This window comes from Rhinoderma darwinii, chromosome 8 (genome assembly GCF_050947455.1).
Source record: "Rhinoderma darwinii isolate aRhiDar2 chromosome 8, aRhiDar2.hap1, whole genome shotgun sequence".
Lineage (NCBI taxonomy): Eukaryota > Metazoa > Chordata > Amphibia > Anura > Rhinodermatidae > Rhinoderma > Rhinoderma darwinii.
In genome coordinates this window covers 111423106-111442728 of record NC_134694.1, presented here as the reverse complement: position 1 = coordinate 111442728, position 19623 = coordinate 111423106, and the positions used below count along the sequence as shown (strand labels likewise).

Genomic DNA, 19623 nt, shown 5'->3' with positions numbered 1-19623 from the left:
GGGCTGGACGCAGAAGAAAACCCCTTTAATTATGATCATAATCAGAAGGATAAGGCCGGGGTAGCGCTCAAGTTCTGCGCACTTCTTGCATGACCTCGTGTAGTCCCTTGCCTAGGGGTACAGATTACAACTGTGTAACAAGGTACTGCCACACAATCTGAAATAATGGTCACCCCAGGTATGTATACAACCAATATCCTGGACGTCTTGGACTAAGTCCTGTATTTAGCAAGTTTCTTCCATGGTTGTGACTGCCATCTAGTGGCTAAAGTCATCTTCTTCATCATCATCATCTGCAAGTACTGTGGCTCCAAGGCTTTGCAGATTAGCGAGCATGTTGGATATAGATTCTACATATAAAACAAATAAATATAAAAGTTATATTAAAATATATACATATAGGTAAAGCTTAATGGAGATAGAACTGTGGTTAATGGATATGTCATTAGGCGGGAGCCACATGCAGCGTTTCTAGGATCTGGGTATGCTGGCAGATTGCAGGACCCCCCAGGGATCTCTCAATTGTTTGGGACCACACGGGTGAGGCTGGAGGTGAGGTGGGCACCTCCTATCTGGGCACAAACTTGATTTCTAACTTTTGGTCAGTGTCACTTTGTTATTTATTGCGTTTCTATTCTGTAGATAAATATTGCATTCACCTTTAACAGCTGGAGTACAACTGGCTCTGGTGTCGTCTTCTGGTCTCTTTAACTGCTCACTGCCAATATCTTTGGACTGGACGGCCGTCATCCGGGTTTTCTGGTATGAGGCAAACAAACCTTCCTGCCGGAGAGTTGCCTGGAAGGACAAGTGCAGACATTCCGTCATTGTATCCAGACATGACATATAATGTAAAATGGGAATTAAGGTGAACAATGAAGAAGAGCTAGACTACAAAACGGAGCTACACACGAGTACCGAGGGAGCTTCCCCTGATTGGAATTTCTCGGATGCGCAAATCGCTTTGCAATTCCCCAGCAAATTTGGTCTGAGATTCACTTTTGGTCAATTTACGAAAATAAGAGGTTAATTGATTTTATACTAAAACTTCCCTGATGGTCAAAGGAAGTGAAGGGGTTAATGTCACTAACTTTGGAGGTTTGGATGGTGCCTAATTTTTGGTGGTTTAGGATAGAAGAGGGGCTTTTATATTTTATTCCCTGGTGGTCTAAGATAGAAGAGGGGTATAATGCCTGTTCATCTCGGGTAGAAGAGGGGTTAATAAGTTCTCGCATATATATAATTGGGGAACACAACACCGTGGTATAGGCCCCTGTCGCTAGGTAGGGAATGCCCCTAGTGATAGGCTGGGTAGGGAACGCCCCTAGTGATAGGCTGGGTAGGGAACGCCCCTAGTGATAGGCTGGGTAGGGAACGCCCCTAGTGATAGGCTGGGTAGGGAACGCCCCTAGTGATAGGCTGGGTAGGGAACGCCCCTAGTGATAGGCTGGGTAGGGAACGCCCCTAGTGATAGGCTGGGTAGGGAACGCCCCTAGTGATAGGCTGGGTAGGGAACGCCCCTAGTGATAGGCTGGGTAGGGAACGCCCCTAGTGATAGGCTGGGTAGGGAACGCCCCTAGTGATAGGCTGGGTAGGGAACGCCCCTAGTGATAGGCTGGGTAGGGAACGCCCCTAGTGATAGGCTGGGTAGGGAACGCCCCTAGTGATAGGCTGGGTAGGGAACGCCCCTAGTGATAGGCTGGGTAGGGAACGCCCCTAGTGATAGGCTGGGTAGGGAACGCCCCTAGTGATAGGCTGGGTAGGGAACGCCCCTAGTGATAGGCTGGGTAGGGAACGCCCCTAGTGATAGGCTGGGTAGGGAACGCCCCTAGTGATAGGCTGGGTAGGGAACGCCCCTAGTGATAGGCTGGGTAGGGATAGATTTACCATCATCAGATTTTTATCCCTTTCTGCGTCCCGTAGTTGGCGGGCAAGTTGCTCTTCTCGTACTCTCGTTGCATCTTCTAATGTACTTCTGGTTTCCTGGCTCCGTATCTTCTCTCGTTGCATCTGGCGCTCAGTCTGTCTCAACGCCACAACTGAATGGTGGGAATGTTATTACACAGAATGATCATGAACAGGAAAAATGATATAATATTGAATTATATGCAATTAATAATAGTTTGATCCTGCGCTACTGTTAAGTGGAATAACTGAATATCCAAATGGGAGGAGCAGGTATTAAACACGTTGTATGTGATTAGAAAAACATGGCTGCTTCCTTCCAGAAACAGAGCCATTCTAGATTATAAGCTTTACAGTTCAACACCATTCAAGTGAACCTCATTCTTATACAGCCCCTTTAAAGGGGTTTTTCCAGGACGGGAATATTGGTGGTCTACCTGATCAGTGGGGGTCCGACCTGCCAGGCCTCTTCATTATCTATCCAGGCACAGCGCCGTACATTTTGTAGTGGCTGCACTCTGTACTGCAACTCAATCTAATTCACCTGAATGGGATGGAGTTGCTGTGAGCTGCAGTACCAGGCACAGCCACAAGCACATGTACTGGATAAACAATAAGCGCTATGGCTCTTCAAGCAGCTGATAGGCGGGGGGTGTTGGGAGTCGGACCCCCACCGATGAGATATTCCTATAGATAGGCCATCAATATTAGTCCTGGAAAACCACTCTAATGTATGACTGCATGACGCGGGATAGACTTACCTGCTTTAGTGTGTTCTCTTCTGGCCTCATGTAAATGCTTCTCCATTTGAGCCAACTGTTGAGTTGTGTTTTCTTCTATGGCTTTTACTTTGTCCTGTAACTCTATAAAAACACAAGTAGGTGACATTTTACTGTTATTATATATTCACCACTCAATCTATGGAATATTTTTATTGCAACAAAACAACGACACGAAACAAAAGTCAAATTTGCAAAAATTGCAACTTAGAAAAAAAAAAAAAAGGGATTATATTTTCCCAGATCTCGGTGCTTCTGCGTCCAGCCCGGCCTCCAAGGATGACGTTTCATCCCACGTCAATGCTGCATCGGTCACATGGGCTTAAACGTCATCCCAGGAGGCCGAGCACCAGGACGTCAGAGGGACGCATTGCCATGACTATGGGCAAGTATAGGTTTGTTTTTTTTACTTGCCGCTTTCTACAGCGGACATTCCAGCCGAAAAAACGCACCACAATTTGGTTTGGTTTTTCGGCCGGAAATTTCCTGCGGGAACCATCGCGGTGTGCTTTTACGCAGCGTATCCGCCCTGTGTGAACATAGCCTTAATGTCCTGGATTGGACAAGTCCAGCTCCAAAGGAGAATGTGCGGCTGAACTTCGGAACAGCAGTTCACATACGATCCCCCGGCACATTAACAGAGTTTGGCCACTTTCGTCAAAAAGAATGGGGAATATTGCAATGTCCAGATGAGCAAAGCCGAGACCGAACCCCAAACACACAAGACCGTAACGGATGCTGAACACGTAACACTAGTTACGTATCAATGAATTACAATAAATCTCCATCCCTTTGTATATAAATTAGTCTTCACAAGGACATCTCATGAAGACCTCTGTCCATGCGACCTATGAGAGGACATGGATATCAGAGGGGGTTCACCTGCTCAGAACCCCCCTCTATGAGCCAGAATGGAAGACTTGAGCTGTACATTTATTACATACATATTAATACTACATTACAGGCTGAGGCTTCCCCTGGCAAAAATCAGCTGTTTTCCAGGGGTTGTAGGGAGGATCAGCTGGTCGCCCCAGGGGCCACATTCTGAAACGGGTCGTTTTTTTTTGGGCTTTTTTTTTCCGTGGAAAGAAAAACAACACGAACATATTAAAAAGAATGTGATATATTATAATATAAAACACGAGTTCAGGTGGGAATCTTTTTTTAGAGGCACAGGATCAAGGTTAGTGGAGGAGCAGAGACAAAATGTAGTGACAATGAGTGGATAAACATTACACCTACCAACATGGAGAGGATGGAGGGAACTAAGTGGTGGAGCCCCCGTGTAACGGCCCCTTCTGCCCTCCCTATAATGGAACCTGCATGGGCTCTATACAACGTACGCACTGGAGCTGCACACATCTGGCTTTTCTCCCCTTTTTGTACCTTTTTCATATTCCTCCTCCTGATCCCGCAGTTGCTCTTGCAGTTGTGCGGTCGTCTCACAAGCTTCTTGGAGTCTCCTCTCAAGGTCGCCGAGTTGTTCTCTCAGGGCTCGCTCTCTCTCTTCTGTCTCATGGAGGGAAGAACGCAGAAGCGATGCCGTGTGATGACAGACCTCGATTTCTGCTTCCACTACACACAGGAACACAAAGGAGGATGGACACGCTCAAATTGTCAATTGCGATGATAAAATCCAATTCGATGCAACGACACACATGCAAACAGAAGTCGACTTACAACTGTACCTGAGCATTATTATCGTGGACAGTGGCCGTGATACTGAGCCATTTACCTGACAGTAGCTGCAATACTACACCAAGGATTAACACTTTACCAACTGACAAGCAGTCTTAGAATAAGAACCCAGAGGGAAGTTAAAGGGGTTATGTGGGGAACCAAAATTATTATTAGTGTAGTCGCTGCAGTATGTGATACACTCGCTAATATACATTCCGGTCCCCCGTCACGCTGATTATGAGATCTTCATAGATTTTTAAAGCGCTGACGGGGGACCGGAGGTCTAGTTGCACAGTCTTCTTTGATGACGATACGGCTCTTCGTCGTGTGACCGGCCCCGTTGTATTCTATGTACAAGCAGTGATACAGCGATTATAGAGTACAGTGGGGCCGGTCACATGACGAAGAGTCGTCGTCGTCATCAAAGAAGGTTGTGCCACTAGACTTCTGGTCCCCCGGCAGCGCTATAAAAATCTATGAAGATCTCGTAATCAGCGCGACGGGCGACCGGAATGTATATTAGCGAGTGTATCACATACTGCAGTGACTATACGGATCACAATTTATGGTCCCCACATAAAATCCCTTTAAGAAAAGGTTCCATGTGCCAATAACCTACTTACATTTTTCTCTGGCCTCGGTCACTCTTCCCTCAATTATTAGAGCGCTGCGCTTCAGCTCTGCACTCAGGCGGTCTCGTTCCTCATTGAGGAGATTCACTTCAGCCCTTAAATCTTCATATGATGGACAACATCTGCGAAAGGCACATCCAAATAAAGGAAAAGGGCAATCCGCATTCATGTCCTTATTTTCCCCCATAGGCATATATTGTGAGACCCCCCACCAATACCTGATGTGTTCTATGAATGATGCTACTGTCTCCCAATAGGACACCTCACCCCCAGCTTGTACGTCACTCTTCCCTATGGTTCTGATTCTAATCACTTACATATCGTCATGTGTCACTGTGTTACGGGGCTGTTCTTCTTCTTGTCTCAGCTTCACCAGCGCCAATCTCTGGGCCACCAATCCTGACAACGATAAAACACAGACAAGTCACAATGTGGACATGGCCCCTGCACATTACAGAAAGAAATATAAAAAGAAGAATTAGAAGACAGAAACAAAATTCAGATACACGAGAACGACAAAAGAAATGTGGGGGTGAGGAAAACATCTATAAGGTGCAACACTATGCACTCATGCCCCCCATTAAAGGGGGAATCCACCCAAAAATAATCTTCTAGAATGTGAGATGATTGCAGCGGTGGAGTTTCTGAGCTAGGACCAGCAGAAAGGATCTTGGGTGCCCTGTAATACGCCCCGGCCACTTTGACAGCGATTTCCGATAACTGAAATATCAGAGTTGCCATGGACTACAGATTTAGACAGGAGTATATTTTATCCTGCACTTTCCAGGTTTAATTTATGGTGCGGACCTGCTTTATAGCCCTGGAGCCTATTTAATATGACAGAACAAAAATCCTGCATCTTAAAACACAATGCAGACTAAGAACCGGAGCGCGTGAAGAATGAATGGAGATCTGGTTCTTTGATCTTCCCTCTCGTTGCTCACGATATAATAAATAACCCTTCTTACCCTGAATCGTGTCCACTCTCTTGGTTGCGAACGCGACTCTCTGACCCAAGGTAACCAGTCGCTGCAATGCTCCCCGGAAGGAGTTTTCTTGTGTGTAGAAATCCTGCACAAAACTGACAGCACGACCAACATTAATCAAAGGTCCCTACTAAGTAGGGTCAGTGTCAACACCGCGCAGAGAAGAACAGAAACCCATGTAATGATGTGTTCTGGAATCTAAGTGGTTGTCTCAAGATTAAAAGTGATCTCCTAACCACAGGATAGGTAATAACATGCTGATCAATTGGGGTCCGACTGCTGGGACCCCCACCGATCACGAGAACAGGTGTCCCGTTCCTACGAGTGAACAGAGCGGCAGGTCGCGCATGCGCATTGCCGCTCCATTCACGGTCTATGGGACTGCCGGAGATAGCTGAGCGCTGAACTCTGCTATCTCTGGCAGTCCCATAGAGAATGAACGGAGCAGCAGGGCGCCAGCGCATCCTGTCGGTCCATTCATTCGTAGGAACGGGACACCCGGTCCCGTGATCGGTGGGAGTCCCAATGGTCGGGCCCCTACTGATCAGCACGTTATCACCTATCCTGTGATTAGCAGCTAACTTTTAATCTTGAGACAACTCCTTTAAAGGCTATGCACACGTTTGTACTTTTTCTTTTTATTGTTCATTCGCTTCCTAAAAAGTCTTTATTAAAACTGTTCTATTATTCTGCTGCAGCCTCAGTGTATGTACAGTAGAGAGATCATCACACAGGGGCTGTATTAAGAGGGGAAAGCAGTACAGGAATGAAGCTGTGCTGATAAATGAGAACTAGGGATGGTAGCAGCATCCTGGACACATAGACCTCACATCCAGCATGTATTACTGTCACTCCTACAGGAGAAGAGTCTGAAACTAGGAGCAGATTGTAGATGGATTATCAGGGGGTCGGAGTACGAAAATGAAGCAGGGAATGAAGATGGCAGTGTGAAACTTAGTGCCACTTTTTTTTTTTTTTTTATTCCAGGTAACCACTAATAAATAATATATTTTTCCATGCCAAAGGTGTTCATAGTCTTTGAGCTTAGGACACAGCTTTATTTACCGTAGCTATGTGTCCCCAGGGAAATTTCACGGCCCTGCCTCAATATATGTAGAAGGAGGAATATTCATACCGGTCTATCATTTGCTTTAGTTGTAGCGCAGTTTGTTCAGCTTTTTCAGCTCGGCTGGACAGAGAGGAGGCTGTAGATTGTGCAGCAGTCAGCTTTTCTTGTAAACACTAGAAAGATGGATATCATCATGGACATCATTCTCTCCATATATATAAGTCCCTATACAGTGCAGGGAAGCACTACGGCCAAAAACGTATCTTCCTGCCAAGAACATGCAAAGTCATTTACTGCTGGATGTACCAACAATAATATACAGAAAATATTCTGTTTTTAACCCCTTAAGGACGCAGCCTAGTTTGGGCCTTAAGGCTCAGAGCCCATTTTTCAAATCGGACATATTTCACTTTATGTGGTAATAACGTCGGAATGCTTAAACCTATCCAAGCGATTCTGAGATTGTTTTCTCGTGACACTTTGGGCTTCATGTTCGTGGTAAAATTTGGTCGATATATTCAGTCTTTATTTGTGAAAAATTGCAAAATTTAGAGAAAATTTACAAAAAATAGCATTTTTCAGAATTTAAATGCATCTGCTTGAAAAACAGACGGTTATACCACCCAAAATAGTTACTAGTTCACATTTCCCATATGTCTACTTTAGATTGGCATCGTTTTTTGAACATTCTTTTATTTTTCTTGGACGTTACAAGGCTTAGAACATAAACAGAAATTTCTCATATTCTTTAGAAAATTTCAAAAGCCTTTTTTTGAAGGTGCCAGTTCAGTTCTGAAGTGGATTTGAGGGGCCTATGTATTAGAAACCCCCATAAAACACCCCATTTTAAAAACTAGACCCCTCAAAGTATTCAAAACAGCATATAGAAAGTTTTTTAACCCTTCAGGCATTTCACAGGAATTAAAGCAAAGTGGAAATTAAATTTGCAAATTTCATTTTTTCTGCTGAATTTCAATTTTATTCAATTTTTTTTTAGTAACAGAGAAGGTTTTACCAGAGAAACATTACTAAATATGTATTGTCCAGATTCTGCAGTTTTTAGAAATGTCCCACATGTGCCTCTAGTGCGCTCGTGGACTAAAACACAAGCCCTAGAAGCAAAGAAGCACCTAGTGCATTTTGAGGCCTCTTTTTTATTAGAATATATTTTAGGCAGCATGCCAGGTTTGAAGAGGCGTTGAGGTATCAAAGCAATGGAAACCCACCAGAAGTGACCCCATTTTGGAAACTACACCCCTCAAGGAATTCATTTATGGTTTTTGTTATCATTTTGACCGCACAGGTTTTTCACAGCACCTATTTGAATTGGGCTGTGAAATGAAAAAAATTATATTTTTTCCAATAAGATGTCATTTTTGATCAAATTTTCTTATTTTCACAGGGAACAACATACCCCATTTTGTTGCCCAATTTGTCCTTAGTGCGGCAATACCCCATTTGTGGTGATAAACTGCCCTTTGGGCCCATGGGAGGGCTCAGAAGGAAAGGACCACCATTTGGCCTACTGGAGCTTTTCTGGTGCTAAGTCATGTATGCAGAAGCCCCTGAGGTACCAGTACAGTTGAAACCCCCGAGAAGTGACCCCATTTTAAAAACTACACCCCTTAAGACATTCATCTAGAGGTGTAGTGAGCATTTTGACCCCACAGGTACTGTGTAAAAGATAATGCGCAGCAGATGGTGCAGTGTGAGATTTGCAATTTTATATATGTATATGCCATTTCAGTGTCCAATATAGTGTGCCCAGCATGCGCCACCGGAGATATACACCCCTTAAATTGTAATGTGGGTTCTCCTGGGTACGACAATACCCTACATGTGGCTGTTATCAGCTGCCTGGGCATACGGCAGGGCTCAGAAGGGAAAGATGAGGGGGGTAAGCTGTGCGGAGTGCATCAGGGTAAATTGAAAATCAAGGGATGTATGATACATTTTAAAACAATCTTTTATACAGAGCCCTGGTTTTTCGGGACACGTGTCACATTGGTATATTGTGTTCTTCCTTATCCCCCTCTTATAGCAGACTCTGCACCTCTTTTGACTCTTTCCCTTTCCACCGGTTTGGGGACCTTCTCCTGGAAAGTGTTGCCCTGGTACGATGCGCCCCCCCTTCCTGGTCCCTAAAGATTAGATCTTGAAATTCCAGGAAAGTTCCCCTCTGGCCTGCACATCGACGTAGCACATACGCATTGTACAAAGCCATCTGTATGATGTGCCCGGCCAGCTTCTTATACCTCACCGCATGGCGCTGTAGGGCTTCAGGACTTGATTTGACAAGTCCATCCCTCCCATGTACCTATTGTAGTCCAGGATGCAGTCTGGTTTGGGGGTGGCCTTTCCTTCATATATCCTAAACCTGTAGGTATACCCTGATGCACTCTCGCACAGCTTATACATCTTCACGCCATACCTTGCCCTCTTACCTGGCAGGTACTGGCGGAATTGAACCCTCCCTTTAAAATGTACCAGGGACTCATCAATAGAAAAACACTTCTCGGGGGTGTATGCTTGGGAAAACCGGGCACTGGAACGGTCTAATAGGGGTCTCCGTTTATACAAACGGTCAAAACTGGGGTCATCTCGGAGTGGGCACGGCTCATTATCAGTATAATGTAAGAAGCGAAGTATTGCCTCATTTATTTATGTTTTTAGGTTCCAGTTCATTTCTGAAGTTGCTTTGAGGGGCCCATATATTAGAAACCCCTATCAAACACCCCATTCTAGACCCCTCAAAGTATTCACAACAGCATTTAGAAAGTTTATGAACCCTTTAGGTGTTTCACAGAAATTTAGAGCAAAGTAGAGGTGAAATTTACTCTTTTTATACCATTTTTTTTATAACACAAAAGGATTTATCACAGAAACGCAACTCAATACTTATTGCCCAGATTCTGCAGTTTTGAGAAATATCCCACATGTGGCCCTAGTGCGGTAATGGGCTGAAGCATCGGCCTCCGAAGCAAAGGAGCACCTAGCGGCTTTTGAGCCCTCTTTTTTATTAGGCACCATGTCCGGTTTGAAGAGGTCTTGTGGTGCCAAAACATTGGAAACACCCAAAAGTGACCCCAATTTGGAAACTAGACCCCTTGAGGAATCCATTGTAGTTTTCTTGGGGTGCATGCGGCTTTTTGATCAGTTTTTATTCCATTTTTAGGTGGCGTGGTGACTAATAAACAGCAATTCTACTATTGTTTTTGTATACTTTTTTTTTTACAGCGTTCACCGTGCGCTATAAATGACATATTCACTTTATTCTGCGGGGCGATACGATTACGGTGATACCAGATGTTTATAGGTTTTTTTTATGTCTTATGGCGTTTGCACAATAAATCACGTTTTGTAAACAATCATTCACTTTTGGTGTTACCTTATTCTAAGAGCCATAACGTTTTTATTTTTCAATCAATAAAGCCGTGCGAGGACTTATTTTTTGCGTAACGAACTGTAGTTTCCATCAGGACCATTTTTAGGTACATGCGACTTTTTGATCTCTTTTTATTCCATTTTTTGGGAGGTGAAGTGACCAAACAATTGTGATTGTGGTACGGTTTATTAATATTTTTTTTTACGGCGTTCACCGTGCGGGATAAATAACAAAATAATTTTGTAGTTCAGGCCGTTACGGACGCGGCGATACCAATTATGTATAGTTTATTTGTTTGTTTATATATTTTTATTAATAATAAAGGCCTGATAAGGGAAAAAGTGGGACTTTTACTTTTATTACTTTTAAAACTTTTATTTTCTTATTTTTACACATCTTTTTTTAACTTTTTTTTTACTTTATTACTTTGTCCCACTAGGGGACATGAGGGCAGGAGGCCCTGATCGCTATTCTAATACACTGCACTACATGCGTAGTGCAGTGTATTAGAACTGTCAGCTACTCACTGACAGCAAGCATAGTGGGTCCTGACGTTGTCAGGACCCACTAGGCTTCCGTCTATGGCATAGCCGGACGCCATTGTTTGGTGTCCGGTTGCCATAGTCACCATCGCCGGCCGCTATCGCGTAGCAGGCCGGCGATGGCAGCTTAACCCCTAAAAAGCCGCGATCTCTATAGAACGCGGCTTTTAAGGGGTTAATCAGCGGGGACACAGCGATCGGTCCCCGCTGTAGGAGCTGTGACAGCTGCTGAACAAGACAGCAGCGTCACAGCTCCTGTATGTGTCGGGAGGACGGCCAAAACGGCCGTTACTCCCGAGACGTACTATTACGGCATGGAGCGCGAACGATACAGCTGCCATGACGTAATAGTACGTCAAGGAGCGGGAAGGGGTTAAGAACGATTAAGGGGTTTTCCAACCATTAACTTTTATGTCATTAAACAAACCACAAAATTACGAACGGTGGGAAACTGAACGATACACAGTTTGTATGTGTCACTATAGCAAACACAATAATTACCCCCCTGCTAAAGTATTAGAAGTTACCTACAGCAGCTCCATACAAGTGTCAAAATACTCGTGGATGTTACACTTTTTCCTAAATATCATTAATGATCTGATATTTAGAGAAGGATTGTGGAACTTAGAAAACCCATTTTCTTACATGGGATTAGTGAATTCTGGGTTAATAGAGGGGGGGGGGGGTCCCCTGTTCAGGATCCTCGTCTCTTGGGCAGAGCGGAGAGCGGTTACAAAGAGCGTCTCTCGCTCTGGAGGACCGGTCATGTCCCTTATTACACAGATCACATATTTGATTTGAATTCCCCCTGTGGTGGCGCTGCAGGGAAATTAAACACCCCGGCTATGTTCACACGGCAGATTTTGTTCGGAAAGGTAGATCCCCTACTCCTATTCACTTCAATAGGAGGTTTGGGCGGAATCCGCCCCAGGAGATCGGGCAGGACGCTTCTTTTGTCCACTAGCTGAAAAAAAAAAAATCAGCTAGTGGGAATAAGAAGAGTCCGTCTCCCATTGAAATGAATGGGAGGCGGAATTTATTCCACCGCGTGAACCGGTCCTTAGGGTATTGTTCACATGGCATATGTTTGAGGCAGAAAAATAGGAGGCCGATTTTAAAGACAAACCAGCCTCTGAATCCATGCGTTTTTGAAGCCAATTTTCAAAATGTTTTTTAATTTTGTTTTTGAAGCGTATTTGTAATGCATTTTTTTAAGTACATGTAAAATGGGAAAAGTTATTATTTTTTTGCGAAGCTTTTTTCTTTTTAACAAGGCATTTTTTTTTATTTTTATAGTTCAGCAGCATAAAAATATGCCTCGTATCAACTACACAGCGTATGTCCCATTTATAGCAATAGGAAGCGGTTCTGGAGCGTAATACAAATGCTTTACACTCCGAAATACACCCGAAAATAACCAGTCTAAACATGGCCTCCTAGCGTCATAGTCATATAGGATGAGTCCCTGCCTCGCTGCGGTAAACGGTCCCATACTGTAATCCTGTTTTCAGTACGAGACATAGATAACTACTATGGCACCCTGCAGTGTGTTCGGTCCGTGAAATACTCCTGACATATGGTCCGTATATCACAGACCGAACACGCTTGTGTGAATCCGGCCTAACAAGTAGGGATTGTCCAAAGTGGAGCAGTGGTGTAACCAATAGAGAGGGAGACGACATGATTGCTATAGGGCCCCTAGGAAGATCAGTCCCTTATCAGGACTATTTCCACCATTTACTTACTTTGTTTTGGACTCTCTCCATCTCCAGCTCAGCAGTGCGGTCTTGCATGGCATGTGAGTAGAGGACCAGCTGATGACTGTTTTCCTGCAGAGAATTTTCCAGAGAGCCGATCTGAAAGAATACAATGCAGCAGAGAACACAATTAAAGGATTATTAAAATGTATTTGACCGCTATTAGACAAACCATACACATAGACCCCCCCCCTGCCCCCGGCCCTCCCATACTCGCTCACCTTGTCTTGTATCTTCCGGCTGTCGTTATCCTTGTCGAGATCCTCTGACTTCAACTGAACCATCAAACTGAACACCTTCTCCCTCCAGAGCTTCAGCAGCCGCTGAGTCTTCTGTCCATCCAAGTTTTTATCCTTAAAAAAAATAATATATAAAATGATTAGTGTGAAAAAAAACCAAAAAACAATCACGCGCCGTAAACGGACGTTGCGTGGTCCTAAGCTTGAAACCCACGCTATTGTAAATGTACGGTGGGGTTTAAAATTAAAGCTCCTCTAAGTCAGCCTACAGAGAGCTCAATGTGAATAGATGCCCCCATGGCAGAGCAGCTGTGAATGTCACCGAGATCTATTACGTATAAAAAAAAAAAATGCATACAAAAATAAGCAAAAACATACACAGTCCACGCTAAAACGTCGCCATATCATCATAGATCATGACAAACAAATTGGGGAACGTAGTCTATGAATGTCCGAGTAAGGAAGACTCAAGCAATGTTCTACGGTGGCCACTCGCTGCAAAGCATCATGGTCCTCTATTCTGTATCTGAGCATGGATACTGATGGCTGTGAAGTAGAACTACATTATGGTTGGAATCCTTCAAAAAGATGGGAGAATTAGTGAAGAGAAGAATACAACGAGTACTTACTGCTTTTTTACAGAGATCGCTTTCCTGCAGGGATAAAATGTGTGCGAGTGATGACAGCCGGGTCTGCAGGAGAGACATAGAAGTCTGCAGAGCATCTCTCTCTTTCTCCAGAAACTGAAAACATCCATATAGACCAATATAAATACAGCCGTTATAAAACATATATCAACCACCTATATTTTACGGCATCTCGGTTTCACCTGTATTGTGTTCCTCAGTTCGGTCGTTTCCCTCTTCTGCTCCTCCACTCGGCGATTATCCGGAACGAGCTCACCTACGTATGTCCTCAGCTGCAGCACTAAGGTATTCTGGGATTCCAGCTCTATATGGGACTGACTAGAAGCAACAGAACAAAGTGGTCATATAGGCGTTACACATTCTATTCATCATCGGGTAGTCGTAAATATTATATAGACATAACTACTGTAGATTTGAGACATTTAAATTTCACAGATTGCAGGAAAGCAACATGGTTCCAAATCTCAAAAGCAAGGATTTAGGGGTGCAAAATGGCCTGCAACAAAACTTCCACGTGAAAATACCCTTATTTTGTCAAGTCTATTTATCAAAGGTTGCACAAATGGTAACGATGGAGTTGGTGCTGCCATATGGCTGATATTGGCACCTTCACAAAAGGTACGTGGACATTGTAATGTAGAGTTCACTCATTTATCACAGGATCGGTGAGAAGTGTCTGATCACTGGGTGTTCCACTGCTGGGACCCCCACCGATCACTAGAACGGGGGTCGTGAGCTTAACCGCAGTGAGTAGAACTTTGAATGGGGAGCGGACGATCATGTGTGGTGCTGCTCCATTCAATGTCTATGGGATTGACAGAGAGTCCAATACAGCACTCGGCTGTTTCCGTCACTCCTATAGACATTAACCCGTTAGTGACCGCCAATACGCCTTTTAACGGCGGCCACTAACGTGCTTTATTCTGATGCATGTGCCTTTTTACGGCACTGCATCAGGATAAAGTAAACAGAGCAGGGAGCTGTCAAATCTCCCTGCTCTCAGCTGCCAGAGGCAGCTGAGGGCTGGGGGCGTCCCTGCTCTGTGAGATCGATATTAGTATCAATCTCACCTGTTTAACCCTTCAGATGCGGTGCGCAATAGCGTGCACTGCATCTGAGTGGTTTTTGAGAGAGGGAGGGAGCTCCCTCTCTCCCCACCGATAAGATCGCCGAGTGTCTGTGTCTCTAATGGCAGCCGGGGGCCTAATAAACGCCCCCAGGTCTGCCTGGAGCAAATGCCTGCTAGATCATGCCTCTGGCATGACCGAGCAGATGCCTGTCCGTGTTAAACGGACAGGCAATAATACACTGCAATACAAAAGTATTGCAGTGTATTATAAATGCGATCGCAGAATCGCATATTATAGTCCCCTAGTGGGACTAGTAAAAAAGTGAAAAAAAAGTTTAATAAAGTTAATTAAAAAAAAAAAAAAGTGAAAAAAAAAATGAAAAAGCCAGCTTTTCCCCTTACATAATGCTTTACTATTAAAAAAACAAAATAAAGTAAAAAAGTTACACATATTTGGTATCGCCGCGTCCGTAACGACCCCGACTATAAATCTATTACATTATTTAACCCGCACGGTGAACGCCGTAAAAAAATGTAATAAAAAACTATGGAAAAATTGCTGTTTTCTGTGAATCCTGACTTAAAAAATATGTGATAAAAAGAGATCAAAAAGTCGCATCTACGCCAAAATGGTACCAATAAAAACTACAAGTCTTCCCGCAAAAAAAAAGCCCTCATACGACCGCATCGGCGAAAAAATAAAAAACCGTTACGGCTCTTCAAATATGGAGACACAAAAACAAGTCATTTTGAAAAAAAAAGCGTTTTTACTGTGTAAAAGTAGTAAAACATACAAAAACTATACAAATCTGGTATCGTTGCAATCGTAACAACCCGCTGAATAAAGTTATTGTGTTATTTATATCACACGGTAAACGCCGTTGATTTAAGACGCGAAAAAGAGTGGCGAAATTTCAGGTTTTTTTCTATTCCCCCCCAAAAAAAAAGTTAATAAAAGTTAATCAATGAATAATATGTCCCCCAAAATGGTGCTATTAAAAAATACAACTTGTCCCGCAAAAAACAAGACCTTATACGGCTATGTCGACGCAAAAATAAAAAGGTTATAGCTCTTGGAATGCGACGATGGAAAAACGTAAAAAATGGCTTGGTCATTAAGGTCTAAAATAGGCTGGTCATTAAGGGGTTAAATGGAGCGGCAGGGCACACGCTCAACCGTTGCCCGATTCGAGTATTTCCTCACTACGGGGGGTGTGTGTGTGGTGAGGAGGAACGAGCAGCTTGGGATGCGCACGCACACACATTTATAGATTATACCTTAACTTTGCTTTCAGAGCCTCTCGGTTTTCATTGGCGACTTGAATCTCTTCTCTCAGTTGCTTGACTTGCAGTATTTTCTCTTCTTGTTCTTCTTGCAGCTGTGATTCCAGGGTACACACTCTGATCTTCAGCTGGTCAGACTCCATCTTGAGACTCTCTGTCAGCAACTGCAGCTGTTTAGGATAAGAGAAGATTGTATGACAGAGGCGGATTCATGCCGGACACATGTAGTACAAGATCACAGCTTCGGTCTCGTACACTACGTAGACGCTGCCTGCGTTACATTAACATTTATACATTATTTACCGCGCTTTGTGACACTGCCTGGCAACTTGGCCCAACTACAATGACACATACAAACATGTAGCTATGCAATCCACTCATAAGAACACATGAACCCCACAACGGAAAGTGAAAGTTCAACCACAGCTTCCGTTTCAGTCACCATTGCTATCAATGGTGATAGAAACATCACTAATGGTTTCCGTTCGTCAACATTCCGGCAGGTTTCCCGACGGAATCAATAGCGCAGTCGACTCCGCTATGGATTCCGTCGTTAAAACAGAAACCATTCGCAATGTTTCCGTCACCATTGATATCAATGGTGACTAAAACGGAAGCTGTGGTTTCACTTTCACTTTCCGTTGCGGGGTTCACCCGACGGAAACCTCAGACGGAACACCGGAACGGAAAGCGAACGGTGATGTGAACAGGCCCTTACTTAGACTGGGGCAAATGTGAGCCACTGACTTTCCTTAGAGGGTTGTGACACACCCCATACTATAGGATTCCACTAAGTCACACAAGGTGTGCAAAATAATGCGTCCTCAACAACGCAGCCACCAAAAGTTGCGGTTGAGAGATAGAACGTGACAGGGACAATGATTTTATATAATGGACCTAGAGCAGGGACCTCCCCAGTCACTTACCTCCTGCCGCTTCTGAATTTCAGCTTCTTCCTCAGCCCGTCTTTTCCTCTCCTCTTCCTGCCTCCTCCTGTCTTCTGCTTGCTCAGCCTCCCTAGTTGCCCGCTTTAACGCCTCCATTTCTTCCGCCATCCTCAGCATTTTCTCCTCTTTTTCTTGAGCAGCGGATACTGTTTTTTCCAGTTTCTGGATTTCCCTCATCTGATGTGCAATAATTTCCAACGCCTTGGACTCTGACGGCAGAGCATCTGGCGGGTGACGATCCAGAGACCTGTAGCGAACATGAGAAAAAGTAGTTATAGATCGGAATACCATTCAAAGGGAAGCATGGTAAAATGTAAAGAGCTTGCACGCAGGCCATGGCGGTCACCCGGGGAGAATTGCGGCTCCCATTTATAAACTTGTGTGGCTGACGGAAGGCAGGCAGCCTTCCTCTGCTTTACTCATAAAAGAATATTTTTCGCTTGGTTATTTGGTATGCATACAGTCATGGCTTCCGCTATTACCGTCAGGATGACAATGATGACCTATCCGTTCAGTAACAGATCCTGATGGATCCCATTAACTTACATTGGTCAGGTTACAGCTTTGTTTTTCTAAGTAGAATCGCATACAATAATCTTGGCATCAAAACCGGACGGAGCGGACAGGGAGGGAAATAGGAGGCATCGGGCTACATTCACACGTAGCTTCGTATGACACCGCACTGCAAATAAATGAGTTAAGGTGGCCATAGACATCGATATTAGAGCCACGGCTTCAAGTACCTGCCTCTCGCACCATCTCCTTTGTCTTGCCTCTTTTTCAGCCACTCGTTTTCCTGTTTCAGCTTCTCCAGCTCTTTCGTCAGTTCTTCTAAAAGCCCGGGCTCAGTAGATGGTGGTGTTGGCATAGGTGCGGAGGGTGGAGGAGCCGAGAGCTGGCGACGAGTTTCAAAGTGAGAAGGTGGAATCAGTCCAGTGACGCCTGTACAGGAGAAGCAGATAAAAAGAGACCGCACTCATTGTGAATGTCGTGAATTAAGGGGGGGGGGGGATCAGCCAGAGTGGAGGTCCACTGCGAAGAGGCTTGTCTGGAGCACTAGGTGCAACCATGATCACCACACATTCACTGCAGCAAGCAAACGGGGAAGTGGCGGCAGCTTCAATGGCGTTAACCGCGGATCACTGGGTCGCATGCATAAAAAAAAATGTTCTAACAAACCCTGAGAGTTACCCATAGCAACCAAAGATAGCTAGAATCTGATTGGCTGCTATAGACATCACCATCATTTTTAGTAAGAACAGACCCAGCCGCTGGACCCCCGTATTCTGGTTTTGGATATCAAGTGTAAATAAAAAATAAAATACACAGAACAGATCCAGACGAAGGCTGATCCCACACCCAGCAGCTTGAATCTCACAAAATCAATACAGATTGGTGACCAATACTTCATCTAGCACATATTAAAGGGATTGTCCATTTTCAAAGATCCTCCTGTAGAATCTTGAGTTAGTAGATGGGGATCCCTAGTTCAGGATCCTCCTCTATAAGCCGGTGCAGAAAGCAGCTATAAAGAGAGACTCCGACCCTCGAGGACCCAGCACGTCTATGCATTACACGGACAGTCCATGTGAATTGTGTAACGCTTCAATTTCTCTGCAGCGCCACCATATGGAGAACGAACAGAGTACACCACGTATAATAGCAGATTACTGGGGGGTCTGAACAGCAAAAAAGTGATTGTTCAAGACCTGCCGTTTCCTCCTCTTGTTCTGCATTGATCATATAACAGGACATCTATAGGTGTAGAGAAGATTGTGTAGGTTTATTTACACTCAGGTGCCACGTTTCACATGTCTATGACCTGCAAGAAATCAGGGCGAGCGCGTCTTTTCCCATCTGAACCCGGGTCTGTCGGTCATGGTGGCAAAGAGGGACCATTGATCAGTCTCCTGGTTATTACCTTGTCCCCCGGATGGCAGGAACACAGACGGTGGATTTAGGGTTCTCTTCTCCATCACTGCTCAGGACACTGCAGGACACAAGAAAACTAGTGTTACCCTCCGTAAAGTTACGCCTCCATTCACACAGTGCTCTGCCGGATCCATCGTACAACGGATATCAACGGCGCCCGACGGACCCCAGTGATTTACAGTAGCGTCCGTCGGTTTTGCATCACGGTCTCCGTCATTTTGACGGCATAAATAGCGATGCACGCTGCGCTATTCTTGCCGTCAACTCTTTAAGAACTGCGAATAGAGCCTCCAACGTATAGGTTTGATAACTATGCCTCTCCAACTGTTGGGGGACTACAACTCCCATCATGCCCTGATAACCCCGGAAATGTAAAGACATCAGATTTCTGACAGTGAATTTCCAAATGTACGTTTGGCGCTTTTATTTCTACCAGATAAGAAAGACACTGGAGGCTAAGGCTTTGTCCACACGGACCGTCAGGGACAACAGAAACCTGACAGATTAGAATCATGATAATAATAATAATGTCTCTTCCCTTTCTGCAATGTGTCCTTACCTTTCCATGTGCCTTCCACTACCAGAGTATACACTCACTCATTCCCAGCTGTTACACATCAGACAGGCGGGCTGTGGACCCGGGAAACACAACTGAAACAGCCGCCATTCTTTTTTTTTCCCCTCCCCTTAGCAACCAAACCCAACATAGCAACGAGAAGCCATTTGTCAACCAGTGTTTCAGCCAATAAAGTTTATTCAATAGAACGTGT

General features: G+C 44.5%; 1 protein-coding gene across 1 annotated transcript; it reads right to left on the bottom strand.

The window, feature by feature from the left end:
- Nucleotides 1-215: 215 nt before the first annotated feature.
- Nucleotides 216-19551, bottom strand: CCHCR1 (coiled-coil alpha-helical rod protein 1). Its single transcript, XM_075836368.1, has 18 exons — nt 19413-19551; nt 18843-18911; nt 17665-17863; nt 16901-17168; nt 15969-16144; nt 13804-13939; nt 13604-13717; nt 12957-13088; nt 12724-12834; nt 7118-7224; nt 5965-6077; nt 5314-5395; nt 4988-5118; nt 4071-4259; nt 2667-2768; nt 1888-2039; nt 660-798; nt 216-350 (listed from the first exon to the last, which is right to left on the bottom strand). The coding sequence occupies exons 2-18, from the start codon at nt 18895-18897 to the stop codon at nt 259-261; spliced, it is 2298 nt and encodes a 765-aa protein (XP_075692483.1). The 5' UTR covers nt 18898-18911; nt 19413-19551; the 3' UTR covers nt 216-258.
- Nucleotides 19552-19623: the final 72 nt, after the last annotated feature.